The 18,557-nt window shown below is 45.7% G+C and overlaps 1 protein-coding gene across 1 annotated transcript; it reads left to right on the top strand.

Moving 5' to 3' along the window:
* The first annotated feature begins 819 nt into the window (after positions 1-819).
* podxl (podocalyxin-like) lies at positions 820-18,539 on the top strand. Its single transcript, XM_086201306.1, has 8 exons — positions 820-1,165; positions 9,478-10,167; positions 13,841-14,049; positions 14,131-14,154; positions 15,005-15,137; positions 15,219-15,262; positions 15,346-15,465; positions 15,969-18,539. Exons 1-8 carry the CDS (start codon positions 1,132-1,134, stop codon positions 16,161-16,163), a joined length of 1,449 nt encoding a protein of 482 aa, XP_086057432.1. The 5' UTR covers positions 820-1,131; the 3' UTR covers positions 16,164-18,539.
* The last annotated feature ends 18 nt before the right edge of the window (positions 18,540-18,557 follow it).

The following is an 18,557-nucleotide window of genomic DNA, read 5'->3' as shown; positions in this document are numbered from 1 at the left end:
AAGAGAGCCAAAGTTATTGCTAGTGGTCACGTTTCAGGATCTGTGATATGATGATGATGATGATGATGATGATGATGATGATGATGATGATGCAGAATCACTATCACTGCTGTCACATGTTAGAACAAGTATCAGGACTCATAAAGGGACAAGCGGAACCTGGACCCAGGACCCTCACCCTCAAACTCAAACTCAGACTCAGACTCTCACGGTTCCACCTGACCGTTGATGGCTGAGAGGACACGCCTCCTCTAAATGCTGACCTCTCCTCATGATACTTTACGAGCAAAGCTATTGTCATACTTTCATGTATTCCTTCTAAAATCTCTGAGGACGACTCATTTTTTTAAAGACTTTTTGACAAAAAAGATATTATTGGTGACTCCTTTAAGATGTCCTGTCCTTCAGCTGTCTCACTGGGGAGGACACCCAGCAGCTGCATCCCACTGCGACATGTCCACATGTCAGGAGGTGACACGGGCCTTTCCCATGATCAAACACTGGTGCCGATGCGACCTCACCCCGCGTCCTTGAGTCATGCACCATTTTTGGATTGAATCAAAACCAGGGGAACACATTGTCTCACAGCTTCCTTTGTTATTCAAAATGTCCCGGCGGCTGTGAGTCCACAGCTCTGGGATTGGACTGCACTGGATCTGCCCCTGGGTTCTCTGATAAGTGAGGCAGGCACAGTTCAGGGTGGAGTGGGCAGTGCTCCTGGTCTTCCTCACAGGCTGATAGAGAGAGGGAGAGAGAGAGAGGGAGGGAGGGAGAGAGAGAGAGAGAGAGAGAGAGGGAGGGAGAGAGGGAGGGAGAGAGGCTGGGTAACAACTGTGCAGCCAAGGAGACGACAGAAAAACTCTTTCCCCAAATCCCCAACTCTGCACAGAGGGGTGAGAGCCAAGCAGCAGGCACCAACAAAAGCATTCTTGCTTTTCAGTTTAAAGGAAAAAAGAAGAGAAACTACAATAGGCCAGGCGAGATCATTGACTTGATACAAACTCAGGGAGAAAGGCGTGACAGGACAGCGGCAGTCATCGGCCAGACTTTATCATCCACATCTCCACCGTTGCTGCATCGTTGCTGCATGAATGACAAAGACATCTGGGAGAGGAAACCAGCAGCAACAGGATGAGAGCGACAACCAGGATCCTACTTTCACTGTGTGAGTACTCCTCATTCCTCTGATCCACCTCCGAGGGCTGCCTGCCGTGACCCCCGGGGTTTGGTTCTGTGGTCAGTAAACATGGTGGTGACGCGTGTAGGAAGAGGCTGCAGCATCACGGACGCTCAAAGAAGAGAAATCAGACCTAAAGAGAGAGAGAGCATCAGCAGGGGACGCAGCAACAGGTGCTTCCAGGTCGCACACACTGCAAGAAGTTCTCCTACGTCGTACAGTCGAAGTACTATAGAAGTACTATCAAAGTAAATGTAGCAGGAGTAAAAGGAGTTTATGAAGTAGAGGAAACTTCAGAGTTGTGTACCAAGTATGGATGAGCACTGAAGTAAACATGCGCCGCTCCACGCTCCCTCGCTCGCCACTGCTTTCACATGGAGGTCATTTTGTTGGCGAGAGATTCGAGAGTTTAGTTTTTGACTCTGTAGGAAACTAAACTTTAAAAGTAAAGTTGTTTTCAGTTCAAGTGATTTGATTTTAACTCTGTGTGTGTGCGTGTTGCAAAAGCAGAGGATACACACTTGTAAGTTTTGTTGCCAGTGAAACTCAAATGCTGCAGATTCTCACACGTTCTGAAGCTGCAGATGAACTTTTAAAACCCTAATAACTGGCATCAATAATTCATCTGTGGGTTTCACTGAAACTGTTTCTGTCAAGTAGAAAAGTCAAAGAACTACAACATTTACTTATGATACGGATTTCAAATCTGTGTTTGTGTGTGTGTGTGTGTGTGTGTTTTCAATGTCTTGATTGTAAGTCTGGAACCAGATTCTTAGACACACAAGGCTAAGCTCAGAAGAATCCTCCCAGGTTTCATTTTCAGAAATATCCTTAGGATTTCTTCCACATCGTTCTGAGACCTTCCTCTCGCTCATCTGCCGTTCACTGGCATCAAACCCTCGCCGGCCCGGTGCGAGTGAGGCTGCTGCAGTGAGAGGTTGCGATTGCAGGAGTGTCGTAAACAGGTGGATGTCGGCCGGTCGGAGGTCTGGAGGCCGACGCTATCCCTCCATCGAGGGGCTACAGCGAACGTGAAATAAAGCCTGTTTGCTATGTCACAACGAGCTGACGTGTCATTTTCTCTGGGGGTGTCAGCTGACTGCTATCAAAGTTAGCGTGATGGCGACGGCAACCTTGTTGTTGGAGAAACTCTTCCTTCGTAAATTCAAGAGGATAATTAAGAGAAACATAAAGACCATTTTTAAGAACCAGAACTCCCCATTAAAGGTTTAATCAGCCATTTTGTACTTCAACTAAGGCATCGACGAGGTACTTCGCTGACCCGCTGAGGTTTTCCTCCTGACGTGAAGGTTTCATCATCTGAGTGCAGTTGGTTGTTGTCAGTGTCAGTTGAGGAGTGACGGGAGGGTGAAACGCCAGAGCGTCACTGCAGACACAGAGGAGCAGTGAGACATGCAGCCTGCTACATTAGTGCAGGTTCTAAAGCAGAAGGAACATAGAACGTCTGGATGTTCAAGGCTTTTCTGTTCATTTAGGACGCCTTAGATCACTTGTCACTTCCTGTTTGAGGTGGAAGACGTTTCTAATGAAGCCCGAACGTGGCTGTAATCCCAGCCAGTGGCACAGTGGAGCTGAAACATCTGCCTCTTCCACCCCCATCAGGCTCCCGGCCCCCCCACCTCCTGCTGCCTCTTCACCACACACACATACACACACACACACGCGCACACACACACACACACACACACACACACACACACACACGCGCGCACACACACACACACACACACACACACACACACACACACACACACACACACACACACACACAGGGTCCTCCAAAGCTCTGCATCCAGACAGAAAGGAGCTTGTATAATGCGGTGCACCCGTGACCTCCCTCCCTGGCTGAGAGGCGAGGAAAGTGTTTTCTTTAATTATGCACCTGCCGCTGTCTCACCACCACTCACTCATTCAGTCGAGGGAGAGAGAGAGTTTGTGTGTTTGAACGTGTGTGTGTGTGAACGTGTGTGTGTGTGTGTGTGTGTGTGCACTTGGGGAGAATCAGTCCTAAAACTCAATCTTAAGCTCGAGGACGGACAGTCAGCGTGTGAACATGCATCTGTGTTTGCGTGTTCACACGTTATCACCCGCAGGGTTGCAGCATGTCGCCTCAGTGTGTGTGTGTGTGTGTGTGTGCTTTTCATGCAGTTTAGAATTCAGTTGTGTTGGCGTTTGAGCCTCTGCAGTGAAGCAAATAGTATTTTTCCCTGGAGGAGAGCTTCATCAGGTCCACCTTCTTCTTCTCCTGTCATTATTAGTGACTGAAAAAGCTTTGCTTTTTTTGTTTGTTTTTCAAAGGAAAGTCGGAGCCGAGCTGCTTCAGCGAAGAGGAAGCACGTTGTTCCTCTCAGTCCCTGGAGCTGCTCCTTCCACTTTTCCATGAGTTGTTTCAACGTAATAAACTCAGCTCAACGCTACTTTCATTCTTCAGGATATTCTAGCTCTCTGGTTTGTGCAGACCTTTGCAGTATTTGTAGTATTCCAGCTGTTGTTGGCTACATTGCAGCTCTGAGCTAAATCTAAATATCAGCCTGCCAATCAACCACTTCTGTCGTCATCTTTCATGCAACCTGAAGCTGTTGTGTTCCAGACTTCCCAGATTTAAAATTCTGTTTCCTTATCAGCAGCAACAGATTCCGTCAGGTGCATGGTTCTTGGTTCTTCTTCTGGTTCTACGTGCTGATTTTGTTTGGTTCTGTTTGTGGGTTGCAGTCTTGAAAACAAAGGAAGGTGCAGTAACAACTTCTGCAGATATTTGCTTCCAAGCTGAGGAACTCTCAGATCTATGTGGAAAGTTTTTACTCTGTGATGGTACAACAGAAGTTGAGTACCTCTCAAACCAGTCAAGCAAGCCAACATTATAATACTCGTACTACTAGTACTACTACTACTAGTACTACTACCACTGCAGGTGAAATTTGTTGAGATAGAAGCTGGAACCTGGTGATTCCAATTTGAAGCCTTACATGCATCACTACGTCTTCATATTCTGAGGCAGAAGAGTCGAGATCAGTGCGCCAAACAGCAGGAAACGCAACATTGGACCATGTGACCGAGGGCCAATCACAGGTGGCGTTGATCATTCCATTGTGCTCCATCTGGCTGATCCAGCTTGGCTCAACAGGACTAGAACTAAGTAGATCAGCTACACCTGAGTTCAACTGCAGTCACATGTCCACTGCCACTGTTGTGATTTGAACATCAACCATCATCTTCTATACTGCTTATCCAGCAGTTAGGGGTTCAGTGTCTTGCTCAAGGACACTTGGACATGGTCACTGAAGGAAGTGGGGATCGAACCAGCGACCTCTCGGTGACTAGACGGCCACTCTACCTCTGAGCCACGCCATGAACGTTGAACATCATGTGTCTCTATATTAGTCCGACCTGGAAGCAGGAGGTCCTAACGGGGCGCGGCAGCTGCTGAGACTTCGTCTATTGAAGACAACTTGAACTGAAAGGCTCAAACTTTACTTCAAGCTCAGAATCTGGCGCTTCAATCAAACGTGGACGATAGGAAGAGGCGTTATCATCAGTTATCAGTCTTGTCCAGAGCTTCCTCACCCCACACACGCCATCTTTCTCCTGCCTTTGGTGGTTCATGACCTGTCCGTTTCCTACAAGATAGCAGGCAGTCGGGGTTCCGGGCCTGTCCGGACACCCACGGCTCGCCGGGGGAGCCGCTGCTTGCTGGCCACATTCGTCTGGTGTCGGCGCTGGCTGCTGCACATGGGAGAGAAGTGAGAACAATAGATGGGAAAAAACTTTATCAACATCCCGGTTCCCAAGGAGGGCGTGGCGGCAGAAGATGGCTCTGAGCCACCCGCGCTCACTCGGGGAAAACGAATCATGTGGCGGCATGCAGGGAGCGAGGCAGAAAACGAAAATGAAACTTATGCTCCAACAATGTAGCAGAAATGTCATGTGAGAAGCTTGGATGAAGGAAAAAAGCAGAATCTAAAGATATTTACTTCAATCCAAGTTCTACTTCTTACAGAAAGTTCTGGCTGAACATCATTGATACTGGCTAGTGGATCCAATAGCTCCATTTTAAATTGGTTCTTTTTTGTGACACAAGAATGTAGAATGAACCAGACACGTGTATTTACCTTCAAGCTCATGGAGACTGACGGCTAACAGCAGCTAAACCGTCCAAAAACGTCTGTTTACGAACCCTCGTGGTCATCATCCAGACGTTGGATCAGTAATCCACAAACACATAAATCAAACGTCAGGTTTGCTGTTGCAGTCTCCGTTAGCTTCAAGCTAAACACATGTGGCTGACTCTTACAGCATTCACACAGAAGTAATGCAGGAGGGGAAAGACATCTTTGTGAGCTCAAGACTCACATGAGTGAGTACTTGAAGGACAAATCCTCTTTTTGGATGAACTATAGTTTTAATTATGACCATTTTTACTCAGGAAAACTACGAGCAGCAGTAAGATAATTTATTATTTGTTGTTCCATGTTGAAAGCAACTCTGGGCTGCTCCCCAGGAGAGTTGGTACAGTCCAGATGTCCAGAAGTGTGCAGGTTTCCTTGAGGGAGGAACCATCTTGCTGCAGAGGGGAGCGTTTCATCACTGTCCCGCTGCCTTCACCCCTGCTCTAACCCCGCACTCCCTCTCCCTCGCATGCCACACTCTACAGCCAGGTGTCCATTAATCAGGCCCGAGGCTGGTACCGTCCGGCCGCCCCGGCCAGCGCCTCCTCATTCCTCACATCCCTTCGTCTCCTCCTCCTCCTCCTCACGTGCACTCGCTCTCTATCTCAGCACGCTTTTCATCTGCCTCATCACATTTCCTCAACTCCCCTCACTTCTCAGACTTAAGGAAAATATAAAATGGTTGTTGCTCCATCAGAGGTGTGTGTGCTGGTGTTTGTATGTGGGATAAAGCGCCCCCCCCCCCCACATACACACACACACACACACCAAATTAAAAACAACACAAGAGGACCTCCTCATGGGAACGGCATCTCTTAGAGGCGCATGATAAAGCTGGTAATATTTTCTGATGGTAGCGACGTATCGGCAGATAGGAGAGAAGGAACGTCGGCTGACATGTTGACCAGAAGACAATTAAAACAGTTCCATAAAAGTCCTGTTGTTTCTGAGAGTGAGCGTCTCACCTCTCCTCTCGCGTTTGTGTGTGTGTGTGTGTGTGAGTGTGTGTGTGTGTGTGTGAGTGTGTGTGTGTGTGTGAGTGTGTGTGTGTGTGTGTGTGTGTGTGTGTGTGTGTGTGTGTGTGTGTGTGTGTGTGTGTGTGTGTGATGGGGGTCTAACATTGAACTTTAACATCAGTGCACCCCACAACTTGTATATATACACACATACCAGCCTGGTTTCCAAGGACCAGGAGCTTGTTGTTTGTGGAGCGTGTGTGTGTGTGTGTGTGTGTGTGTGTGTGTGTGTGTGTGTGTGTGTGTGTGTGTGCGTGCGTGTGTGTGTGTGTGTGTGCGTGCGTGTGTGTGTGCGCGTGTGTGTGTGTGCGTGCGTGTGCGCGTGTGTGTAGTGCGTGTGCGCACGTGTGTGTGTGTGTGTGTGTGTGTGTGTGTGTGTGTGGTCTGTCATTTCCATTTGTCTGTTGGATTTACAGCATCTCAAACCCCTCTTCATTTCTCCCGGCCCCCTCCATCCCTCCTCCCTTTCACTCGTCTGTCCTTTCTTCTCTTGTGTTTTTACACTCACGGTTCCTCACCTCCTTCTCTGGAGGGCACATTGTAAAGTGAGGACCCCTCCCTCATCCTGCCCCCACCCCCTTTTACTCAGTTTAGATCAAGCAACATGTAAAATAACCTGCATTTTAAACACGTGATTAGGGGCATTGAATCCTGGGAGGGTCAAACGTGTGGTACCTCTGCTGTCAGCGGTCCAATTCAAGTCCATTTGATGAAGACTGATTACATAATTGGACGTGACACACAGGCTCAGATCAACAGAGCTGTTTCCTGTTGCTGAGGAGAAAAAGGACGAGTCTGGCGGGAAAGAAGTCCAAGTCGGTTCTCACGCGTTCTGCTGTTTGTCTGGCAGGACGCGTCCCTCCGAGAGACAAACACTCCTCATCCCTGACGCACTCGTCCTTTTGAGACCATGTGAAGCCGTTGGGTTTCGTGGCATTGCGGTATTTTCTCTCCTCAGTATTCATGTGACCTGACCTGACATTTGAGAGGAAAATATGAATGTGACACAAATCCTAGTTGTAGGTGAAAGGCTGTTTACACAGTGACACATCATCAATGGAAGGAGTCCTAAAACCCTGAACCTTAAGACATCACATGGTCGTAAATGCGACTGAGGTTAATCGTTTATGGTGCGTTTAAGGACCACTGAGACGGGAACTGGTTAACTGCTGCTTCTCCTGCTTTGTGAGAGACGTTATTGAGGGAATAAGACATGACTTCAGCCTCAATTATCTCAATAACATTCATTCATAGGGTTGTTTTACTGTCACTCATGAAAGTAACTTCAAGACTAAAATCTGTTCTGTTTCTCAAGAAGAGTGTTGGAGTTTGTTATGAAATAATAAAATATTATTAACTAAAATGTTAGAGTGCAAATGGTGAGCTGAACCAGAACCATGTAGAGTTCACAGGCTACAGGTGTGTGTGTGTGTGTGTGTGTGTGTGTGTGTGTGTGTGTGTGTGTGTGTGTGTGTGAGTGAGAGAGAGAGAGAGACAGAGAGGAATGTGTAGACGAGGTAGAAACAGCAGTAGTGCTGATAGTGGGGGGATCAGCAGTGCTGTTGCGTGCTAAGAAACAGATGCATCAGTGACAGCTGGGGTCAGCGGGGTCAGCGGGGGTCGGGGGGGTTTTACCAAGGGGGGGCAGATAAAGTGATCCTGTACAAACTCTTTCAGCGTTGGACAGTTTGCAATCATTGGGTCATGTTTTGAAAAACGTACTGAACTGCGAGCAGCTGGCGTGCTGCCTCTCACATCGACACCAAACGGATCTACGTGTCACTTCCTGCATTCAGCCAAGTTGGTGTCCTCAAGTGAAAATCCTCTCACAATCAGGTTTAAGTCTTGTGTTCATGTTCGTCATCATCACTGGCCTCCAGTTCCAGTCGGGCTGCTAAGATGAACTCCGTGTGTTTTGTGTCTGACGAGATGTCGGCAGGTCATGTTCATCTGTTGTCTGCGTCATGGAGTTAAAAACTGACCACAACGGTAGACGTGAAGTCCACCAGGTACCAGGACCAGACGACACAACCTTGTATGAGTGGAGGAGACACTAACCTCGACAAAAGTAAATGTGACGGAGGTCATGTGTACGACCAGAAGTGCAGCGAGTGTGTTGGTGGGTGCTGCAGGTGGGTGGAGGTCAGGCTGCGGGGGTGAGCCGGACGCCATTGTTTTCTGGTTGTGGAGTCAGGCGAGCTTTGTTCACAGGGCACTCGAGAATGTCCGTGGTCGTGGGTGCGGTGCTTCCAAGTTTATTGTGTTCGACATCCTGTCCTGATCACTATAAATAGAGGAGCAGAAGAAGATGGATGGCTCTGACTCCAGAGTAGCTGGACCCCCCCCCCCCCCCCCCCCGCGGTGGCCTTACATTTGTGATGTTGTCCAAACACCAGAAGCCAACGCGACCCTTGTCCAGTATGAGGAGGAAGATATGACCAATAACTCAGATTTTCAGGCATCTTGCAAACATTAATTTGTGATTTTCTCAAACCATAACTCTGTCACCATGGTAACAACAGAGGGGCTGACTACCATTTACCGCTTTTTCATGCGCAAACAAATCCAGGCCAGCTCAGCAACCATCAGGTGTGTGTACCTGATCCAGGACTCTCTGGACCAGTGAGAGCCCAGGAATATTCTCCCAGTGACTCTGATACCGGTACCATGTCTGAGTCATCAGTGATGAAGCAAAGGAAACATTCCCATGATGAGACAGTTGATAACAGCATGGCAGCAATGACCCCGTCCACAGAAACACCCCTGAATCCCTCACTAGGTCCTGGACTAGAACTGGACCAGGTCTGATAGAAGCACCACCAAGAACAGAGACACTACCAGGATCTCTGTGAGGGCAGAACCAGGAGAATTCTCCACGACACCCAGAATGTTCAGGTTTTTAATTTGAAGGTGTTTCTCTGGACCCATGGGGTTACGAGAACAACTGTAACATATTTCAAATTAAATATCATCCCTTATTAACAGGGCGCTAGCATCGTTAACAAAGCATAGCTATTAGCCAAACTGTACAGGATCAGGATTAAGTAAAGAGACAAAATATTTTGGGGGGGTTTGTAATCCTGTTTTCTGTCCTCAGGCTTCATTTGCCACACCAGGAACTCAGGTACGGCTGAAGGAACTCAGGATCCTTCCACAACTGTGGCGGGTGCTAATCTGTCTGTGGCGCCAACTACGACTGCTGCATCAGGGCCTCAGTTGACCACTGGCAATAAAGTCACCACAGACAAAGAAACAGAAACAACCACAGCACCGCCAACGACGCCACCATCAACCACGCCGCCGCCAACGACACCACCATCGACCACACCACTGCCAACGACGCCACCATCAACAGCAGCAACGGTCAGCCAGACGACTGGATCTGCGCAGGTGCCAACCACTGTGACTACCACTCCGGTCCCTGCTACGTCCAAGCCAGCAGACAGCCCACCCTCCACCCCTACAAAGCCACACACCATCGCTGGCAAGTCACTGACTCTTCCTTTAGGCACCCCTTCCCTCCCCCCTGTGAGGAACAGCGCTACTCCTGCTCCTACTTCCTCCAGCAACGCCAAACCTGAAACCACAGCTGCAGCAGCTGGAGGGTTATCCCCTGCTACAGCCACAGCACAGACGGCCCCCAGGAGCACCTCTGACTCCCAGGCATCTGGAGACCTGGGGACAACCACCGTGACCAAGACGTCTACAGACACTACAGCAGCTCAGCAGCTGCCCCTGACTCACACCACCGTCTCCTCCAGGACCAGCCAAGCCCAGGACCAGGCAGGTGAGCTTCATGAGCAGCACTGTGATGGAATTCCCTGCTAGCACACCAACTCCACAATAAATGCTAGCAAGATCAGAGCAGAACCTAAATTGTTAACGTTAATTTCATTTCTTGCAACTGCATCTTAGCTCCTCTTCATTTTTAAAGGGTTAAAAGTTGAAATGATCAATCAATTACTCGTCGTTAGATAATGTCAGCCTCATACTCGGTGCTGGAAGCTACTGGAAACCAGCCCAGTATCATCAACACTCCTCACGTCTCCCAGATACGCCTCCCACTGTCTGAATCTGCCTTTGTCATGAACGTTGATATTTTCACATCTGCATCCATTGATTTGATATGATAGAACCTGTAACTCTCAACAGATATCAGCAAAAATGTAGAAATGGAAAAACCGTTAATCAAACAATAACTAATAGTTACAAAGAGCTTTAATATCATTAATTCATCAGATATGAAATAATAAAAACACCATAATATATTAATTGATGAGAGGACAAAAATTTACTTAAATTTCTTCCTTCTGAAAGCTTTGCTAAATTACGCACTTGTGAACTTTATTACGCACTTGTTAACAGTTATTACGCACTTGTGAACTTTATTACGCACTTGTTAACAGTTATTACGCACTTGTTAACTTTATTACGCACTTGTTAACAGTTATTACGCACTTGTTAACTTTATTACGCACTTGTTAACAGTTATTACGCACTTGTTAACTTTATTACGCACTTGTTAACAGTTATTACGCACTTGTTAACTTTATTATGCACTTGTTAACTTTATTACACACTTGTTAACAGTTATTACACACTTGTTAACAGTTATTACACACTTGTTAACAGTTATTACGCACTAGTTAACAGTTACTACGCACTTGTTAACAGTTACTACGCACTTGTTAACTTTATTACGCACTTGTTAATAGTTACTACGCACTTGTTAACAGTTACTACGCACTTGTTAACTCTATTACGCACTTGTTAACAGTTATTACGCACTTGTTAACTTTATTACGCACTTGTTAACAGTTACTACGCACTTGTTAACTCTATTACGCACTTGTTAACAGTTATTACGCACTTGTTAACTTTATTACGCACTTGTTAACTTTATTACGCACTTGTTAACAGTTACTACGCACTTGTTAACAGTTACTACGCACTTGTTAACTTTATTACGCACTTGTTAATAGTTACTACGCACTTGTTAACAGTTACTACGCACTTGTTAACTCTATTACGCACTTGTTAACAGTTATTACGCACTTGTTAACTTTATTACGCACTTGTTAACAGTTATTACGCACTTGTTAACAGTTATTACGCACTTGTTAACAGTTATTACGCACTTGTTAACTTTATTACGCACATGTTAACAGTTATTACGCACTTGTTAACGGTTATTACGCACTTGTTAACTTTATTACGCACTTGTTAACAGTTATTACGCACTTGTTAACTTTATTACGCACTTGTTAACTTTATTACGCACTTGTTAACAGTTATTATGCGCTTGTTAACGGTTATTACGCTCTTGTTAACTTTATTACGCACTTGTTAACTTTATTACGCACTTGTTAACAGTTATTACGCACTTGTTAACTTTATTACGCACTTGTTAATAGTAATTACGCACTTGTTAACGGTTATTACGCACTTGTTAACTTTATTACGCACTTGTTAACTTTATTACGCACTTAACAGTTATTACGCACTTGTTAACTTTATTACGCACTTGTTAACGGTTATTACACACTTGTTAACTTTTACACACTTGTTAACTTTATTACGCACTTGTTAACGGTTATTACACACTTGTTAACTTTATTACACACTTGTTAACTTTATTACGCACTTGTTAACGGTTATTACGCACTTGTTAACTTTATTACGCACTTGTTACGTTTTACGCTCTTGTTAACTTAATTACGCACTTGTTAACTTTATTACGCACTTGTTAACAGTTATTACGCACTTGTTAACGGTTATTACGCACTTGTTAACTTTATTACGCACTTGTTAACAGTTATTACGCACTTGTTAACAGTTATTACGCACTTGTTAACGGTTATTACGAACTTGTTAACTTTATTGTGCACATGTTACGTTATTACGCTCTTGTTAACAGTTATTACGCACTTGTTAACTTTATTACGCACTTGTTAACGGTTATTACACACTTGTTAACTTTATTACACACTTGTTAACTTTATTACGCTCTTGTTAACAGTTATTACGCACTTGTTAACTTTATTACGCACTTGTTAATGGTTATTACACACTTGTTAACTTTATTACACACTTGTTAACTTTATTACGCACTTGTTAACAGTTATTACGCACCTGTTAACTTTATTACGCACTTATAACAGTTATTATGCACCTGTTAACTTTATTACGCACTTGTTAACGGTTATTACGCACTTGTTAACAGTTATTATGCACCTGTTAACTTTTTTACGCACTTGTTAACAGTTATTACGCACCTGTTAACTTTATTACGCACTTGTTAACGGTTATTATGCACTTGTTAACTTTATTACGCACTTGTTAACAGTTATTACGCACTTGTTAACAGTTATTACGCACCTGTTAACTTTATTACGCACTTGTTAACAGTTATTACGCACTTGTTAACGGTTATTATGCACTTGTTAACAGTTATTACGCACTTGTTAACAGTTATTACGCACCTGTTAACTTTATAACGCACTTGTTAACAGTTATTACACACCTGTTAACTTTATTACGCACTTGTTAACGGTTATTACGCACCTGTTAACTTTATTACGCACTTGTTAACAATTATTACGCACTTGTTAACAGTTATTACGCACCTGTTAACTTTATTACACACTTGTTAACAGTTATTACGCACTTGTTAACTTTATTACGCACTTGTTAACTTTATTACGCACTTGTTAAGTTATTACACACTTGTTAACTTTATTACGCACTTGTTAACTTTATTACGCACTTGTTAACTTTATTACGCACTTGTTAAGTTATTACGCACCTGTTAACTTTATTACATTTGTTAACAGTTATTACGCACTTGTTAACAGTTATTACGCACTTGTTACAGGTTAACTAATTATTCTCCAGCAACAGGATTTAAAGTGAGGAAATTGGCTTTTTAAGGTTTTAAACGTTCTGTTAAGCATTAAATTAATGCAGAGTAACATTTGAATTTGCAGCTTTTCATTAATGTGGTCAGTATCAACGTCCTTTGCCGGGCCTCTGCCTCAACATCATCATTGTGATTTATTTATTTCAACCCTGCTGGAATGATTGTGTCAGGCTCAGCCAAGGCAAGGCAGTTTTCTTTGTCGCCTGTTTCCACCTCCAGTTTGTCTCCAGGCTTCATGGCATCATAACAACATCCTCTGCCCTCAGAGCCTCACATCGACTGAGGAGAAACTCCATAGAAAACCTTGAACAGGGAAAAATGGGAGAAACCTCAGGATGAGGAGGGGGGGAGGATCCCTCCTAAAGAAGCTCCTAGAATTCAGTGTAAATGCAGCAAAACAGATTTTCAGTTGTCAGGTTTCAGATTTATTTTTTGAGCTCATTTAATCTTTAAATTCTAGAATGTTCAAGACTGCGTTGGACTGACATGGTGAGGTGTCTCTGACTGGCCGGATATGTTTACTGTCTCTGTCTGGTTGAAGGTACCACGGACACTGCGAGAGCAACAAGCCACCGACCAACGTCTCCGATGGGGACAGAAGCAGCTGGGAACACTAAGACCAACCTGATCTCCTCCACCCTGTCCTCAGCAGGACCTCCTGTGAGTGGGGGGGCCAGCACCCCCCCTGGAACCACTGGCCTACAGACCACCATCACAGCAGCAGCGCCGGCCCAGCCAAGGGTGTTCTCAGTAAGACTTCCTCAATGAGCTCCAACATCTGAAAAAGATATTCAAAGGTTTCTGACTATTTTTACTCTGATTGTTTTGCAGTATTCTCTGAACAATGGACAAGAGGTAAGAGTTGTCTTTTACGTTCAGTTTTGTTCGTAAACGTTTGTTCAACGCTTCAAACTGAAACCTTATGAGCAATGACAATGAACCCAACTGCTGCAGGGTCTCAGGTCCATGAGGCCACAGCGCTCCTTCCCTCGCCCTCAGTTACACCTAGCATACCTCGCTAACCAGTAGCATTCCTGTTTGACTACAGCTTTGTCACAATGCAGCCAATCAAGTAGCTTCATGTTCACATTGGTGCTGGTACCTTTATACACTTTGAGCTAACTGGAAAAGTAAACAGTAGTAACACCAGAAAAAACGAAGTATAGAAGAGAGTGAACAGAAGGGGAGTGGTAGAACATACACAGAGAAGTATGCTCGTTACCTCCAGCTCTGGAAAACGAACTCATTACCACGAGATAATGGCCAGGACAACAGCTAAACTGTCTATTAGCTTCAAGCTAAACATGCGTGGCAAACATCCTCGTGAGCTCCAGTCTTTTGGCTGAAGCTTCACAGCCACATTGTTGTGATCCTGCAGAAGCAGCGGTGCTTTGTTGATCAGAGTCACCTTGAGGTGTCACACTAATCACAGGTAAAACACTGGGGATTCTTTGAAACATTTGATGAGACCAGAGGTTCTGCGGTGACTAAGACCACAACGGTGGGTGGATGTCGGAGCGTCTACGCCTTCAGGAAGCAGTGAGGCCTGATCCGTGAAAGAGAAGATTCCAGTCACAGGGCGGAAAACTCTTCCTGCCTTTCACTGGTTTCCTTCATTCCCACACACATCCTCACTCTCCCTCTGTCATTCGTCATGTAGCGATTCCACATCCAGATGTTGAGAAATTTGTCGTTTCACCTTCAGAAGGAGGAGGAGAAGGACCTGGCGGAGGTGTGCAGGCGGCTTCTTGGAATTCTTAAAGAAGGAAACTGCACGCTGACGTGGCGCCACCTGAACGGCAGGGTCCAGTTTGACAGCGTGGAGATAAACGGCAAAGGTAGAGCAGCCTGACACGAACATTAGAATTCAATCGATTATAAGCGTCCATCAAACTCATGAGCCTGAACGAATGTTGCAGTGGCGCCGAACCTGGCAGCTCAGTACTACGAAGAAATCACCAAGGTAAGCTTCCTCCACGGACGCCTCGGACAGGAAACGCTTCCAGGAGCACAGAGAAATCATCTTCCTGTCTTTTCCTCTTGAAGAAACCAACAGACAACAAAACTCTGATCGCCATCCTGGCGTCCTGCGGAGCTCTGCTGATCATGATCGTCATCCTCGCCGTGTGCGCCTCCCACCACCGCAAACCCTACAGCGAGAACCAGGTGTGTTCCATTGGTCTTGTTCTTGTTAGCACGAGGGCTGACGACCGGGACTCAATAATGAAACGAATAGATGTCCGAGGTCAAAGGTCACTGTCACCTCACATGACCTGATATCTCAAGAACACTGAGTGAACGACTGAACAGATTCTGGTAGTCAAAGTTACTGTGAGACTTCCCGCAGTCGAAAGCTGCGCAATTCACCGAAATTAACCGCAACGTGACCTGCTGCCATTTAAACGAGACGACATCGTCTACTCACCTGAAAAAAACCCGCTGACTCAAAAATCACACCGCTTAATGAATCAAGGAATATTGGAAGTATTTGTACAATTGTGCACCTCTTCTAACTGTCAATCATCCAGGCAGGTAAGAGACTCCAGAACCGCGCTGAGTGAGGTCCAATGCCCTCAAGCATCCTGACTCAATGACATCACAACAAGTCCCAGCTTCTTCTGGTCCTGATTTCGAAGGTACTGCGCTGACTCAAGTCTCAATCTCCACAGCAACACCTGACTGAGGAGCTGCACACGGTGGAGAATGGTTACCATGACAACCCCACGCTGGAGGTGATGGAGGTGCAGCCTGAGATGCAGGAGAAGAAGGTGGCGCTGAATGGAGAGTTCAACGACAGCTGGATCGTGCCCATCGACAACCTCCTAAAGGAAGATATACCTGATGAGGAGGACACACACCTGTAGGGACCAGAAGGGGGAGGAGCCTGGCTCAGTCAGGACACACACTTCTTCCTGTTTCATGGCGGTGGTGGCGGTGCGTCAGGCCCTGGTGTCTGTCGTCACAAGACTCTCTCACATTGAACACTGAAGCAGGAAGCCGCAACGTTTAGGGTCGGCCATGTTGGATGTCCGGACGGGTGACAAATCAAAGGCTGAGCACACGCACGTCCAGCAGGACGGCGCCGTTCGATGAAAACACTGTTCTCATGACTAATATTGCATTTGCAATAGGATTCACGTCATTAGAAGGAAGGAGAAAAATAATTTCCTTCAGAAAAAGCGATGTCAGCGCTGCCAGCTGCTGGAAATGCAGCTGAAAAATAAAACTAACCCTTAAAAGCTGAAACAAACTGAAAATGATGAAAGACGATTTACCACCGACAGACGAGAGCTGACAGAGCCGAGCGGCAGAATTCCTCTCCTCACGACGTTGAAATCAAAAACCAAACAAAGCAAAACTGGAAAAAAGATGAATATTTTTACGTTTAATGTTTCTAAGAAGCCTGAAGAAAGTTGAGGCCTCGTGAGTGTAAACGCTGTTGGGGCATCAATTAGCAGAGTCCCGTTTTAGTTGAAAACATAGCCAGGTGTTAGCGGGACACCGATCAAACCACGATGCATGCTGGGATATTTCTGCAGCTCCCCAACACTTCTAGAACAGTGCTGCACCTCTGGGTGACGAAGGCCTCCTGCAGTTGTTGAGTACAAGACTCCTCAGTTAGAAGATCCGACTTGGATGTCTTGTTGGGACGCTGCCGGCCTCCAGCTTCTCTTCTTTCATTTGTCACCCGTCTTTATTTCTACTGTTACATGAAAAAAAAATGAGGGTCCAGTCAAAGCCACTGGGCGTGAAGAACCAATGAAACCTTCCAAATTTAAATCTAGTGTGCCTTTAAGAACTTCCTCCCATCTGAAGCACTTCCTACGTGACACCTTTCTGTACATTTCAAAAATCCCTGAGTGACGAGGATTAGTAAGTAGTAATAAGTGATTAGTCTTGACCCACCAGAAGAAAGTACTTGTACACAAACACTCGCGTATTGGTACATATCACACACTGATAAGACTGGGGGGGGGGGGGTTATCATCACCTCTCATTTCAAACTTTACTGAGAGTTCAATCATGTTGTTTCTGTAGTTTTGACCTTCAGTGTTGAGACGTGACGTCGTCACCATTCTGACGGAGATGCAGCAGCGTCCAGACGGCCGATGGTCGGAAAACCACCTCTGCCAGGCGTCACGGGGACTTTAGCAGACACGGCACTGACACGTCTGTGCAGAATTAGAGGAGATAGATTTTAAACCGCCATGAGTTCAGGGTATTGGTTGAGTGTCTACATCACGAGGACCTTTTCTTGACAACCGTTGTCAGGAGGCAACAAGCATGTGGTTGATTAACACCAGCTAACAGATCGATCCTGTTGTGTGAAGTCGCTCATCATCTCAAAATCATGAGACAGCAAACTCATTCACCCACCATCACCAGATAACGCCATTAAAGCTGTAGTTACACGGCCGGCCTCTCTGCCCTCAGTCAGTAGAGAAATATTCTCAAATTTGATGCAAATTCAGTGAAACAAATCTCTGGAAGCGACCCCGTAGATCCAGGGGTCCGGCTCATAGCCTCGTTAGCTGGGTCACGTGTGCAGAGGCTGTGAAGCGTTGCAGCCACACACTCGGACCTGCTCAGTAAACGAGCGAAGGATTTCCTCCAGCAGCTAAATCAGGTTTGTTTACAACGCGTCTGCTTGTTTGACTACTTGTCCAATTATTGACGGACAGAACAAGAAGCAACTATTTATTAAACACTTCCAAACATCCTCACTTTGCATTTTTGTGACAGTGGAGGAGTTTAGTAGAACCAGCAGAGGCGTCCCGGCGCTCCTCCATCAGCCTGACATGAACGCTGTGAATAGTTTCGTTTTTGTTTGGTTCTTTTTCACGGCTGCTGATGCCGGAGGACTCCAGTCACATCTGACTCAACCTCACAACTCATCTTTGTTGGAACTTTCATCCTGTTCAGTCACACTAATTTGCCTTGACATCAATTAAGAGGTTAATATATATATGAGTATATATGTATTTACTTTCACCTTCAACTATATATGCGTGTGTATTTATCACTTTGGCACCCCAGTCTGACGTGTTTGTCTACAGTTTCACCGTTCTCACCGACGTATGTCACCAGTATTTGTTTGTATTTATGGCAGGTTTGCTGACGGGAGCAAACGACAGGAGTCTGATACACTGGAAGCTGTAAATGTCACTTTGATGCTTTTTGTTGTTGAATTAGCTAATAAACGAGGATTTTTTCCAGCCGGTACCTCGACTTCCCTCAGTCACACTCGGGGACGGCCA

Source organism: Aulostomus chinensis, chromosome 4 (assembly GCF_037954235.1).
Source record: "Aulostomus chinensis isolate RoL2024-O1b breed Wild chromosome 4, RoL_Achi_v1.0, whole genome shotgun sequence".
Taxonomy (NCBI): Eukaryota; Metazoa; Chordata; class Actinopteri; order Syngnathiformes; family Aulostomidae; genus Aulostomus; species Aulostomus chinensis.
This window is presented reverse-complemented; position numbering and strand designations above follow the sequence as displayed.

What these genes read in the sequence shown, in the direction of transcription:
- podxl (XM_086201306.1), top strand. Translation starts at nt 1,132, where the DNA reads ATGAGAGCGACAACCAGGATCCTACTTTCACTGT. An exon ending in CAGGATCCTACTTTCACTGT is followed by an intron (nt 1,166 to 9,477) that starts GTGAGTACTCCT and finishes TTCTGTCCTCAG; the next exon opens with GCTTCATTTGCCACACCAGG. An exon ending in CCCAGCCAAGGGTGTTCTCA is followed by an intron (nt 14,050 to 14,130) that starts GTAAGACTTCCT and finishes ATTGTTTTGCAG; the next exon opens with TATTCTCTGAACAATGGACA.